We start from the raw sequence: 15,179 nt of genomic DNA, 5'->3' as shown, positions 1-15,179 counted from the left end.
CAATTTCACCATTGGGTGATCTTGAAATTTAAACTGTCCTTATTCGAAAACCGCCAACCTCTTTCAAACTAAACCCAGACAACTTTGAATTTGAAGGGCAGAGAAAGAGACAAATCCCATGCTCCATAGCAAGGAAATGATACACAGGAGGATCTTTTCCAGTTAATTTCTGTTTCTAGCAGTAGATGCAGCAGAGAAGAGGTTATTGCTGAGGAATGGGCTGGAAAAAAATTGTTTTTTTCCAGCCCATTCCTAGTTTTATCAGAAAATATTGGGGAAAATGAGAATATGCACATTTCCCAGGAAAGCATGAAAAATAAAGCAAACCAGTAGTTGTTGAGGTGAGCTAAGAGGAGTTTGCCAATTATTGGTAACCCTGATCACAACAGTACAACATCAGAACACATACCTTATGATGCTGAATTTATACACGGAATCTACAATACAAAGGCTAATAATGGTCATTCTCTTCACCACAGAAAAGAACTATCATGAGAGATCTACCTAAAGCCACATGGTTTAACTAAGGGAGAAATATATAGAGCTGAAAGGGGGAGCATTCCCCCCACCACCCTGGAATCTTGGGAGTACATAAAGCAACATTCCACTGGGTCCCGCACCCCTCAACCAAGCAAACTGTTCTCTCTCCACTCCTGGTACAGCACTTTTATCCCGCCCTTTAGCCAAAAAAAGCTCTCAAGGCAGCTTACAAAAATATCTCTTAAGTCAGTCCCTGGCCACAGACTTACAATATAAAAAACATGACACAAAAGAAAGGGGGTTCGGAGGGAGGAGGGGGGGAAAAAGAGCAAATTCAGGCACTAGATTCTTAGCTGCAAAGTTCAGCAGCTGCTTCTACTCCCTGTTCCTCTATTACAAGGAACCCAATGCAGAATAAGTAATCCACCTCCTCTCCATTTTACCCTCAAAACAACAACCTGTGAGGTGGGTTGGGCTGAGAGTCTGTGACTGGCCCAAAGTCACTCAGTGAGCTTCCATGGCCCGGTGGGGACTAGAACCCAGATCTCCCAACTACCAGTCCAACACTCTAGCTACTACACTACGACCTCCTATTGTGTACAGAACCTCTCTGAAGCGTGCCCTGCCAGGCAGAACTTTCTGTTTCCCTCTTTGCTTCCCTTAACGACACCTAAAAATCTCCCCCGACCCCAGTTGGGGTTGCTGCCGCCTCACTGTGCCTCATCTCATCAGCCTTATACAAAAGTTACCAGCCTGGGGTTGGGGGGAGGGAGAACAGAACCATGATAAGACGCTGTAGCCTACATTTCCATTTTGGCTGTAGAGGAAGGGCAGCCCCCTTGAGGCTAGCACCAAATCCACTTGCCATCTACCAAGTGGATCTGGTGAACTGTCCCTCCTCTGTCAGGCTTGTTCACTGGCCTGCACGGAATTCCTGGTTACCACTGAGTTATAGTATGCAAGGCTACATCTCAAAAACAGTATTAAAGAGGTAATTTATCCTATGGCTCTGCACAATGCAGAGAAGGCAAACTCTCAAAGACGCAATCACATTTGCCCTTAAAAAAATGTCTATGGAGGTATTACCTGTTAAGGATGCATCAAAACCCATGTCCTCAATGGAGTTTTTTAAGTCATCTGGGGAGGTCAGCATTGGGTCATATTCTATAGTCCCATTATGGTTCAGAAGTGACACATATATTGACTTCACACCAGGTTTTTGGGAAATTACTCCTTCAATCGACTGCACACAAGAATTGCAAGTCATTCCTTCTATATTGATCACTGTGACGTTCATTAGAGGATGATGCACAGTACTATTGACAGTTTTTGGAGGAGTTTCCAGTGGAGATTTGGGGGTGTTCAAAAGTTCAACATTTTGACGTCCATCAAAAAGGCTGGCCTTAAAAGTCTCTGGGGAAACTGCTTCTATGGCTCTTCTAAGTGCATTGATGCTGATTAGGCTGGGATTGTACTTAACAGTGGCAGATTTTTCCTCTAAAGAAACAGCTATGCTCTTTACTGAGGGGAGTGCTGACATGCTACTCTGAATATTGAAGACACACGAATTACAGTGCATGCCATCCACCCGGAATGTGATGGTCTTTAAACAGAGTGCATGCTCTGGGTTTTCTAGCAGAGCCCTTTCTGAGTGCTCCGTTTGTGCGTTCTTCAGTCGCTCTACATCAATAGCACCGAGTTTCAGAGGTTTAGGTGGCTTCTTTATGGATGCCAAGAAACCTGCAGCTTCTATTTGGTTTTTTATTTCCTCTGATGTGATGATATGAGGCTGATACATAACCACAGCTTCCTGATTGTCCAGGGAAACTGGAAGGAAAACAGAGAAGAGTTAGTATGTTTCTCTCGATATTCCACTTAAATATATACAGTATATATCTATATCAAAAAGTATTCTGTAGGTAGCTTCTGCCTCCATGGTAGTGGTCCAAAAGAACTTAGGGCAGTATCCAACACTGACCGTGCACTAGCTAGACTCAGTGCTAGCGTTACGGGGAGCTAGGGGTTTTAAAAGCAACCCAAAATTAGTGGAAACAGTCATTTCTAGAATGGGTCAGGTCAGCAGAGTTTACAGAAAGAAGTTCTTCTGACCTATCCCGATCCAGAAACAAGCATTTCTGCTTGTTCTGGAGTTGTTTTTGAACCACTTGCACAACAGTTTGAGTGTTAGCGCTATGGCATGCTGCTATGCTGCCCATAACAATAAATGCTGGGAAAATATCCTCTTACCCACTTGAAAAAAGCCAGTGGCCACTTGTAGGCCATGTGGAGAAAGGCTGCAAAATCAGAGCTGTAGCATTGCTGTGATAGTGTGCAACCGCAATTAGTCACATGTCAGCAGGGGTGGGACTTAGCTTTCAAAGTGGGAGGAGCATCATAGTAAGCCCAACTCCTGTAAATGTGATCATGCAACGTGAGCAGGTGGGTGAGGCTTTGCCTATTAAAATAGCTTTGCTCAATTTTGGCAGGAACTCCACTTCTGGTGGTCCCAGTGACCACTACCACTGAGAATCAAAGCTACTTTATTTGCAGGATCTCATGTTTGGTTCCAGGGTTCACTATAAGCTGTCAAGAATATGAACAGGTCCAATCACTCTCTAACCATACCCTCCATATTCCATTTTTCAAGAGGTTTGTGTTCAACTGACCCCTTAACATTCCATGACTCAACTGCTCTGAACCAGGTTCAAACCAGTTATGATGCTATTCCCACAATTCGTAACTGATTAAAAGTAGTAACCATGAAATGGCTAATCGCATGAATAATGCACCATCTAGTTTGACTCTTAAACTGATCTGCTTGACCTGGTTTATTTAGACCATCTGCCCCCAAAATAGACCCAACTACCATCAGCAATTAGTACCTCTGGGAAGCTCACATAGCATTTTGGCTAATATATATATATATATATATATATATATATATATATATTCTTTTCTTTTACAAATGTATATATTTCTTCATTTTTAAGGAGAATCCTGAGTTTGCAGAAATCACCACATTACTTTTGGGTGGCTTTATTTCATTTCCAAATGAATAGTTTGCTATTAGTGGGAATGATTAGTTCTATAGCGTCATCAATGTGCATGATGCTTTATTAGAATAACAATAAGCTTATGAATTAGAATTCAACACAGGAAAGGTAGAAGAGCAGGTAAACGAGGAAAGATTCAGTTCAGCTAAACATGTCTTAAGCTTAGGGCATGTCTACACCTCCTGGCGTTCCAGGGGGGGGGGATCTCGCGATATGCTGATCGCAAGATCCTCCTCCTGCGTTCACACGTGGCGCGTGACGTCCAGGGAGGAAGGAGGACGTTGAGCCCACCAATTTTTTTTAAGAATACAGGAGGTGGAGTGCAGCGAAAAAGTAAAAAGAAAAAGAAAAAAAGCCTGAACCCTGGCTCCTTCCCTAAGATGATCCCTGCTACTTGCAGGGAAGAGGAAAGAAGCCGGGGTGGGCGGCCACACCATCCACGGTCCTCGGGATTGTCCTGGAACCGCGGGAAAAGCTGTGAAGAAAGGGTATGGCGCTATCCAGAGGAAATGCAGGGGTCTCCCCTCCCAGCATGCCCTGTGTGTCATGTGGACAGACAGGAACGATCCCTGGGATATCGCCCGATGTAGACATGCCCCTAGTTTCAGTAGGGAAAGCAATACTGGAGAACTGATGGGAAATTATTTAAAGATGTATGAAGGCAGGAAAAACCCTTAAGGTCAAAAAACCCAAACTCTCTAAACATTTTTCATTACCTTTAATTCGCGTGACACCTTGCAGTTTGCCAACCTTCCCTTCAATGGTGCTAGTGCAGGAATGACAAGTCATCCCCTCTATTTTCATCCTCACCACATCACTTGTTTGGGATAAACTCAAATCTTCAAACGTTCCTGGATTTCTCTCATGTACTGCATTATCTGAACTTAATCCTGGTACTATTTGGTTGACCTGCTTGCCATTTATAATAGAAGAGACAAAAGTTACAACTAGAGATTTTCTGTCAGAGGAGTTTTTCACATCCAAAATGCCCTTGGTCTTTAGGAGGTTGGTACGGATCTGTTCACATGTTAAAGTTGACTGTGCAGGAATTGTAAGAAAAATGGTGTCTTGTAAAACAAATTGTGGGTTTGCATCAGGAAGAGCAGTATCAAACCCCATGTCATCTATAGCTTCCTGTAGTGACTCCAGAGTTTGCTCTTTGGGGTTGTAAATAATGGCTGCATTCTTATCTTCCAGTGAAGCCTTGCAGGAAAAGAAAAAAAGCACACATCAGACAACTTAGCCAAAGCAAGATTAAAATATCTTTAAGGTGGCATTAACGTATCAGGCAGCTTTGTTTTATTATACTGACACCTTGCATGGTGATTTCATTCAGTTGAGAAAGAAGTGTAAGATTGTACCTATGAAACCACAAATTAACTCGGATTTATCTGTAAAACAAGATGACTGGCTGCAAGGTGAGCCACAATAAAACTGGCCAGATGATTTCAGAATCCCACATACAATAATACAGTATATATTTCTCATACATCACTTTCCAGAGTCCCTCACGTGTACATTACAATCCACATACAGTCCTGACAGCAAAGATTATACTAATCTCTAAATTGTGCACAGAGAAATCTAAATAGCTAGCTAATACGGAACACTCAGTTACATTTAATGCTTTGAGCTAAAAGAAAATCAAGAAAACCCTGCTTTTCAGTCGCACTTTCAGACATGTAACTGTTAGACGGGGTAAGGAAGAAATAAATCTGGATATGGAATTCCCATGTAAGAGGAAAACAGTGAATTCCAGAATAATTAAGTTATATGCATAAATATTTTAATAATATTTTAATAAATTAGAAGTAGACGTAACAGATGAAGGGCCAGGAAAGAGACAAGCGTTTTTGATATAGAAAAGGAAAAAACAGATCAAGGTTGGAGAAGAAATCAAAGGAACCAAGAACAAACATTTCACATTTACACAGGGATGGCAGATAGCCCAAGGAGAGGGAGTCTTCTAGTAAAGCTACCCAAGGTCCACATATGTATCTGGGGAAACAGAGAACAGAGTGGCAAAAGGGACTGAAGGTGGTTTAGGCTCTACACAGCCATGCACCCCTAAGACTGCTGTGAATCTGGAATAGTTTAGCAGCTTGAGAATGACCATGCCTATTAAAGATAAGCAGTTTGCAAGCCTTATGATGGAGGAAAGCTCAAGATGTGTCTCATGTTAAGTCCTAGAAGCCACAGGGGATGGAGCAGATCTAACTGGGGATCAAGAGGTGGACATTCAGTGTTCTGCACAGAAATGCTTTGTATGTCTTGGCAGCAATTCCTGGGTAGTGTGAGTTGTGTGTGAGCCATTTCCACTTTAATCAACAACCCAGGAACTGTAAAATGTGAACACAGAAACTCGGGGTTATGGGTTAAACAACTGAGAATTAATAGATCAACAAACCATGAGAAACTGTTGGTTTAATTTAGGGCTCTTTAGCCCATAAATAACCCAGAGTTCTGGGTTTGCACATCATGAAACAACCCAGGAACAGGACATTTTTGGGTTGTTAACTGAAAATAGAAAGAAGCACATGGCAGGTAGTATGCTCATCACTTCACTCATCCCCAGCAATTTCTGGGTTAAACAACCCAGGAATTGCAGCAGTGACGTAAGAGCCAAATCACAATTTTCATTTGCCACTCCTTTTTTTCTGGTAAACCTTCTTGTCTATCACTGTATACTTTGTCTCCTTTCATTCTATTAGTAGCCTATATTTATACTGTGGTATTCTATGGTTCTATGGCTGCCTAAATCATAAGAGTAAACGTATATCGTTTCAGAATGACTGGGTTCGGTCAACAGTCTGAAGCTCGTCTTGGATTATTTAACCCATGATGAGTTGCACTGCCCGTGGGTGTCCACATTGAACGCTGAACCCCCACTCAGGGGTCATCATGTCACGCAAACCCTGCAAGCATGAACTATGCAAGGGTTATCCTTGCATAAACTTAGGAAAAAACCATGGGTTATGTGAGGATTGTTTAACCCTTGCATAACCCACACTCACTGGGTTCACATGACACAAAACTCCCAAGCAGGAGTTGCATATTCAAAATGGCAGATGCATACATCACAGCCCCACTGTGGGTTGTGTAAACAGCCCCAGTTAGTACAATTTATTCTGATCTCAATAAGATGTGTTTCTTCAAATAAAAGTTCATGGACCTGGGGGAATAAAGTTCATGAACCTGTAGAGTAAATGCTATGAATCCTGCTGAAGGCATCATACTGACCAGTTAGCTAGAAATGGGGTGAATAGGGGACAGATGGAAGGAGATATTCAGAGTCATTACTTGACCAGTGAACGGCCATGAGGGTTGCTTTGGTTAGCTATGAATGAGTTTATTTGAGAAGCATAATCAGTTAAGCATAATCAGGAAGCTGCAAGGTATACACTTAACCCAGTGTGTGGCTGCCATGTTGTCCGAACCTGGTGCAGTGCGTTGATTGCCATGTTATCCAAACATGGCACAGCAAGGGTAGTTTCTTATCCATGCCACAACCCATGGCTTGTAGTAAAGGTTAAGGTAAGAAGCCAACCTTGCTGTGCCGGGTTTGGACAACACGACAACCTATGCTGCATCACGGGTAATTAAGCAAATCATATTCTTGTGTGCGGCACGCAGAGAAGCCATGATGGGTTCTTTTACCCCACTGATAATTCAAAGACCTCCACAGAGTAAGGATTCCATGAATGATTTTAAGAAGAATAAGCAGAAGGAACTTCTTAACTGATCTTTTAGCACCACAACCCTGCTAACGTCACTGGCTTTTCACAAAAGATGGGACAAACATCTGAAATCTGATTTGCTTTCAGCAGGCTAGGTTCTTCTCTCAATATTTCAATTTGTGAAAGGGCAAACTGTTGCCATTCAAAAGTCTATTACATTACCTGCAAATTTTATATTTCCTTTAGGCAAAACACAAACCAGGAAGCCACCACTGTAATCTAATTACTGAAACCTAATCTTTTAAATTATCATAGCTTCTCTGTTCTGCCTTTGGCTAACATAACATTGATTGATTTAATTGCAATTACACGTAGGATAACCAAAATGCAGGCTTTCTGAAACTGCATTAAATATGTTCTCTTTTTTCCTGTCCAAAGTGAACAACCAGCCCAGTAAGTGGTGTAAGAACCCAGGAAGATGTCTAAATGATACCAGCAAAAAACCTCCACCTCTCTGCCACATCCTATGCAACCCTAATCTGGTAAGAATATGTAAAATTACTTACTTTAATGTAGTGCACCCCATTTAATTTTCCAATGTGCTGTTCAATAGTCTGTACACAAGAATTGCATGTCATTCCCTCCACAGAAATAACAATTGATCTGGCCCCCGACATTGGATCCATTTTATTTATAGCTTCACATTCCTGTAAGGTATAAAGGAAAAACAATGGCAGAAATGAAAAAATTCTAGGAGTGGTATTTATACTCAGGTCTCAGAAAAGTTTCCAGAAACATTGGACACTTATCCACATTAAACTTAATAAAGACTTTATGTCACTGATGAACAAATGGCTACAGAAATTCTTGAAGCACTTGCCCCCATGTATCGCATTACATTTGCAGGATTTATTTATTCATTTAATACATTTCTAAATCACTCAATAGCTGAAGTGGTTCACAAAACCATAAAATACAATATAAGAAAAAAACTTTAAAAGTCTGAAAGAGAATAAAAACAAAGTAAAAAACAAACAGAGTAAAACTAGCAACAGTGTAAAGGTCTAAAAACACAACACATTTTTTAAAAAACTGAAGGACTTAAAGGCCTTGCAGAATAAAAAGGTCTTCATCTGGTGCAAAAAGATCATAATGTAGGCACCAGGTGAGTCACTCTGGGGAAGGCATTCCACAACTGGGATGCTACCACTGAAAAGGCCTTGGTAGCCACCCACCTCACTTATTTGGCAGGGGTTCTCAGAGGCCTCTGAAGGTGATCTTAGGGCTCAGGCAAGCATATATAGGAGGCAAGGATCCTTCAGGTAACCTGGCCCCAAGCTATTTGGGGACTAATTCTAATGAGTAGGAGCCTGAAGTATATTGTTGCAAAAAATACCCCCACCTTCCTTCCAAATATGAGCTTTTGATCACCAGTATGTGGAAACTCCTGGAAGACTGAGCCAAAAAATAATTATGGAATGTATCATTACCTCTGCAACCCACATATGACCTAGTTCGTTTACAGTAATTCCAAAACAAATAGTACAGAGTCATTAGGAAACAGGTTGTTAAAATGCTACACTTTATCTTCATCATGGCATCTGTGTGAGGTGGATCAGTATTGTTTTCCCTTTGTTCTGGGTGTGGTGGTTGGAGTGGAGGGAGAAGAGCCTGACAACAAAATTAATGGCAGAGAAAAAATCTGAACTGTTCCCCCACCCCCACCCCGGTTCAAGGTAAGTCATGTAGCTACCCTGGAGCCATAGATCTGAAGGGAAACGGACTCTGGGCCCTGAGGACCAGAGTCCACTTCCCTTCAGGGTTGTGTGGGTTTGGTGCTCATATGTAATGTGTGTGTATATATATAGACTTATTACTGCTATCTACTGTAAGCACACTTGAAAATCTTTTAATAAAAAGGTAGGGCATAAATCTCATAAATAAATAACCATTAGAATAAAGTTCCTGAAGTATTTACAAGATGCTTGGCAATTTGCAAAACCACACCTGATCAGATTAAACATGAAGTCTACTACTGTACTGGACTGAGATTTCTATGTTGCACATAAATATCATTAATAAATTATCCTAGGCCAATTTCTATAATTTGGGAGGGGCCATAATTCCGTGGTTTGTGATTGACAAGGCCCTAGACTCAATCCTCGGCATTTCCAATTAAATGGGTCTATTTATTTGCGCAAAACGGTGCCTGTCAGTGCAGTTCACATTTCGCTAGCTGGATCAAGTAGTCAGCTTTATATGTGTACTTCCCCAAAGCCTTGTGTTTCTCCAGTGTAAAACACAACAATAATGTGAACTAGACTCTGGGAACAAGTATCTATATAAGAATACAGTAGTGTAAGGCTTATTACTTGAGATCTACCAGGCCAATTTTACTTATTTTTGTTTTAAATTGAAACTTGAGGAGTGTAGTCATGCAGAAAATTTTGAAACTGTGAATAAGTTCAAAGCCTGAGCTTTAATAGTAAAATGCTATGTTTATTGGCTCTGTGCCGAACAGTTTCCTATTCTTCTAGCAACAGAAATGTCATGATGCTGTTCTTATTCCCATCACTGCACTGCTGCCACCATTGCCCAGAACCAACATGCGTCCTGCTGGGCCTAAGAAAGCAGCCTCCGCAGACAAGCTACGGCCAGAGATGAAGCTGGAGCTGTGCTACAAGCAGGCTGGGCTCAGTGACAAGGAGCTGAGGTAAAGCCATGTGAGCGAGCGAGTGCAAAGCACTCTGGGAGTTTTGGGTGGGTGGTGATGCAGGGGAGGCTTCTGAAATGAGGGAAACCGAGCTTCAACCCCGCCCCCAAACCATTGACATTAGTGGTGGTGGGGAATTGTCCTCCGCCAATGAACTCTGTGCATTGTGGTAAATGCTCTTTTTAAAAAGATCATCTTTTTTTGTTTTCAGCTTTGCCGATTTATGTGTAGCAGATTTATTTTAAATTTGTACAGTTTTTTCAGTCAGAATGGAAATGAGAAAACATATTTTTATCCAATCATTCTCAAACTACTAGCCCCCCATGGCAACATGGGGCTTACACTAGTATTTATAGTGCATGCAACAAAACAAAAAGACAGGATCATCCCTCAAGGAGCAAAATAAACATCTGGGCTGTATTCACTCAAAATGTTACCTTAAGAGGTTAATCGAGCAATGACAGAGTTCAAGTATTTAACATGAACAAATAGCTATTTCAAGGCAGTAGAAAGACTATTTGTGAGGTACCAATTCTGATATGAGTTGCAAGAAGCAGGAGGCGGTTCATTTCCTCAGCAGAAAGAGAAGACATCCTTCATATGATTAGGAGCCTTTTTCTATATTCCCATCGCTTAGTAGAAATAACTTGGCTACCAAGACTTTGTTGATCCTTGATCCAGATTCTGCTTAAATTCCCATTTGTTTTTGTCATCTTTTGTCAACATGCTGGTTTCTTCCTATTCGAAAGAAAATGATCAGAAATCGCTCTGAAATCTATTATTGTGTGGGCTATTTTAGTAATATGTTTTTCACACTACATATTCAGGTGACTAGGTAATCAAAATAAATTTTAAGACATTTTGACCGGGTTCATATTTTGGCTTATCAAGCTGAGAACAAGCATTGGACTCACATGTTCCTCCCTCAAAACATGTACTCAGGCTTTGGAGCTTCATTCCTGGTTTGTACTAACAAGAGTTCCCTGTTACATCTGAACTGGGGGATTCTGTTTTAATGTCTGTTCACTACTCAGGATAATAGGATCAGATCAGTCTTCACCACTCCCAAATAAGTTTGTAAAAAATTTCAGGACCAGGCAAGCCACGAAGAATCACCAAGTCACATACCATACTGAACTTGGATCGGGAAGGAGGGGTGGTGGAGAGACAGGAAGACAGGGCTTTTTTTTTTCCCCAGAAAGAGAGAGGAAAGAAATATATGCACACACAATAATCAAAAGATTGAATATTTCATAATAATTATTCCAGTACATTATAAATGTAATCAATTTTTCCACAAATCTATCTGATTTCTAAAAATATGATATAAACAAATATGTTATAAACAAAAGGCCCTCTCTCGGGTCGCCATTAAATGCACCTCTGAAGGCAGTGTCTCGAAAGAAGGGCCTGACCTCTCAAGGGCCTCTTCTCTTTAAAAACAAAATGAAAAGCTAAGAAAAAATATCTACAGGACAAGGATTTTTAGAATGTTATCTTCACCTGCTTCTTATATCACACCTGATGGTAAACAAAATCTGTTTGTCACATAACAATTTCAGTAAAGATGATTGTCTTACTGCGAATACAGATACAGAATAAGATTGTTAAGTGGCAATTAAAGAGCAGGTGCAAACGAACGCTAACAAAAGATGGTTTTCATATAAATAAGTCTAAGTAATAAGAAGCCAGGATTTGATGCCTCAATGGATTTCCGCATATAATGCTCCTTCTTCCATGAGATTGTTGCAATAAATGTAATTAGAGCCACAGAACTAATGGAGGTGCAGTGGCAGTATAAGATACTGACCTACAGTTATACAAATCCTATTTGCTTTTTTAACCAAGGAGATGAAATAGCTCATATTCTCAATAGTGTTTTTTCACACACCATCTCTGCCCTGATGAACTGAGGCTAGTCCCCCAACTTTCACACTATATTTTCATGACACAGCAGCAAACACTGCCCCTTTGTTCTCTATGCCATTAGGGGAATCACCTGACAAACTGAGAGCCAGTCTACATTTTTTTAACATTAAGTAGCACTAGCAGATAGCAAAGCCAAGGAATGCCATGGATAAGGTCTTAAGTTATTTTTTATGAAGCGAGCAATTTAAGACAACAGCACCTTCGTTATGTGTAATGATTCTCCCACAGACACTTAGGTGACAGAGAGATATGGAGGCCACAGTTTCCCTTGCTATTTCCAAGGACATTTGGGAGGGTGGGTCCTGACAAATTGGACAATTTTGGATTATGAAATATTTTCTTTTAGAATGTCTAATGAAATATTTAAGACAAGGATGCTCCCTGGCAACAATACATTGCTCCCTGGCTTTAACTCACCCAAAATGATATCTAAAAACTATGTAATAAGATTAAAGCTATAAAATATCTGGACATTTTTAAGCAATAGGGATAAAAATTTTTTTTAAAAAAAATCTCTCTCTACTCTAATTGCTAGGTGGCTTACATAAAATTAAATGTACAAGAAATTCATAAAAAATCAAACAATAAACTACTAAAACATAAAACAGAAATGCCGCAAATTTAAAAAAATCACAGAGAAGTCAGTGTTCTTTCAAATCACTCAGCACTATTTGCTTTTTAAGAAGTTTAGGGTGCAATTCTATGCATGTTTAGTCAGAAATTAGTTCTACAACATCCAAGTATTTGATTAAATAAGAGTTATAGGACTTACTTCTGTGTAAACCTGCATAAGATTGCTCTCTTAGTTTTCAAATGCTCTATTAGGCACTTTTACGCTAACTTCTCATCTATGTTATGAGACAGTGGCCATGTTCGGACAATCAATATTGCAACAGTGCAATATGGCTGCAAGAAAGACAAATGCTATTTTGGGTTGCATTAGTAGAACCCAAATCACGTGAGGTACTGGTTCCTCTCTATTCAGCCCTGGTTAGGCCTCATCTAGAGTATTGCATTTAGTTCTGGGCGTCACAATTCAAGAAGGACGCAGACAAGCTGGAACGTGTTCAGAGGAGGACAACCAGGATGATCAGGGGTCTGGAAACAAAGCCCTATGAAGAGAGATTGAAAGAACTGGGCATGTTTAGCCTGGAGAAGAGAAGATTGAGGGGAGACATGATAGCACTCTTCAAATACTTAAAAGGTTGTCACACAGAGGAGGGCCAGGATCTCTTCTCGATCATCCCAGAGTGCAGGACACAGAATAACGGGCTCAAGTTACAGGAAGCCAGATTCTGGCTGGACAGCAGGAAAAACTTCCTGACTGTTAGAGCAGTACAACAATGTAACCAGTTACCTAGGGAGCTTGTAGGCTCTCCCACACTAGAGGCATTCAAGAGGCAGCTGTACAACCATCTGTCAAGTATGCTTTAGGGTGGATTCCTGCATTGAGCAGGGGGTTGGACTTGATGGCCTTAAAGACCCCTTCCAACTCTACTATTGTATGATTCTAACTGGGCTGTCATTTGGAGCACCAGATCCAGGAGCAGCTCCAAACTGCAAACACAGTCTTTCAGGGGGAGTGTAGCTTCATCCAGAACTGGCTGACACCCACAGATCCAACTGTTTGGAACAGAAAACAGCATCAAGGGTGTGACCTGTTGAATGTGTGGGTCCAGAGACCAGCTGGAATAAGCTCATGTTTGTCATGGATGCCATGAATTCCCGAGCTGCACCTGACAAACTGGTCCCGAATGGGATGTTGATGTCGCCCAGGACCAAAAGCCTGGGCGACTCCAACACCAACTCCGAGACCAGTTCCGTGAGCTCAGCCAGGGAGTCTGATAGGCAGCGGGGTGGCCGGTACACTAACAGAATCCCCAGTCTATCCCTGGTCTTCAGACTCAGATACACACACTCAACGTGATTCAATTTTCAGACAGGAAGTCTGGTCAGGTTAAGAATGTCTTTGTAGACCACAGCTATTCCGCCCCTCCGTCCACTTTTCCTCACCTGCTCACTAACACAGTACCCAGCTGGGAGGGCCTGGACCCATGTCTCTATGAAGCATGCCAGGTCAGCCTCCTCATCTGTAAGAAGATCATAGATGATATTTGTTTTGTTTTTAACCAACCTGGAATAGGAGCAAGGAGAGGTTCTGTGGGCGGCTTGGTTCGTTCTCCAAGTTCCCCAGGGCAGCAGTGCAAACGGAAGGTAAGATAGGAGTTAAATATCTATCTCTCCTTTCCCTGTAATGGCACTTCGCCCTGCCATCACCATATCTGCCCCTGCCCTGCACAACTCGTATTGTCGCCTCCTTTCATTTATACATTATGAATATACAACATCCCAACTATACTCACAAGAGCAAATTAACAAAAATGCAAGAATACATAATTAACAGTGAAATTTAAGAATTAATTATCTCAATTTGACAACTGGTCTTGTAGAAGTTATAAATTGGCGAATCCAACATAACCTTACTCACACGAAGGTAAAGTTGTAGAGCCAACTAGACGGTAGTTCAACCAATCAATCGTACACATCCAACTAGCATAATCACAAAAGATAGTTTGTGCTAATAGCCATCCACTGGTCATAAAAAGGACATCAGGCTAGCTAATCCACTAGCAATATGGAAGTGGCTAAATTCATACACACTCCATCTCTCACATAGAACCTCACATACATTCCTCCACTCTGTCTCTCCCAGAGGGTAACCCACTTCAAACCACCACAAGCTCTCACCCTGAGCAGAAGAAGCAGGCCTAACCCACAAACGAACAAACAGGGAGGAAAAGAGCAAATGAAGAAAACAAAAATGGGAGGCGCCCTCGTAGCATTCTGAAGGGGCAAACCTAAGGGGCGCACCTCCTTTGATGTCGTCCCCTTCGGGGACACCCCTGCCGGGGCAGCCCACCACCCTGCAGCAAGGCCACAGTTATTTGTCTCTGGGCCTGAGACTGTCCAATGCCCGAGAGATCGTGAGGTGACCTGGGTCTTCCAACAGGTGTTTTGATTCAATTTATTGTTTTGGAAGTACTTATTTGGAGTATGTTACACAATATTTTATCAAACTAATTTAGTTGACCTTTTCGTGTTTACTGTAAGTTGTTTACATGCTAAGAATGCAACCTAGTTAATGAAAGAACTAGATACACAAGAATTATCCCTCAAGGTAAAAAGCACCACACCTTATAGAAGTCTGAAGGACTAAACACTGGCACCTTCAGTAAGATTCATAACTTGGTCTATTGTGCACAGATTGAGTTTAAAAAGGAAAGCCTAAGTATATACGAATGAAGGCAACAAATTACTAAAAAATAT

At 41.3% G+C, this 15,179-nt stretch overlaps 1 protein-coding gene across 1 annotated transcript in view; it reads right to left on the bottom strand.

Moving 5' to 3' along the window:
* Positions 1–10,520, bottom strand: part of ATP7A (ATPase copper transporting alpha) — a 38,625-nt gene extending 28,105 nt beyond the window's left edge. The window contains exons 1-4 of the mRNA XM_063141957.1: positions 10,453–10,520; positions 7,777–7,917; positions 4,250–4,736; positions 1,567–2,307 (exon numbers count right to left, since the gene is read on the bottom strand). Coding sequence (XP_062998027.1) covers positions 1,567–2,307; positions 4,250–4,736; positions 7,777–7,896 — 1,348 coding nt within the window. The 5' untranslated portion in view covers positions 7,897–7,917; positions 10,453–10,520. The remainder of the gene's footprint in view (positions 1–1,566; positions 2,308–4,249; positions 4,737–7,776; positions 7,918–10,452) is intronic.
* Between the last annotated feature and the right edge of the window lie 4,659 nt (positions 10,521–15,179).

Source organism: Elgaria multicarinata, chromosome 15 (genome assembly GCF_023053635.1).
Source record: "Elgaria multicarinata webbii isolate HBS135686 ecotype San Diego chromosome 15, rElgMul1.1.pri, whole genome shotgun sequence".
Classification (NCBI taxonomy): Eukaryota; Metazoa; Chordata; class Lepidosauria; order Squamata; family Anguidae; genus Elgaria; species Elgaria multicarinata.
The sequence above is the reverse complement of the archived record's forward strand: the minus strand, read 5'-3'. Positions and strand labels throughout refer to the sequence as shown.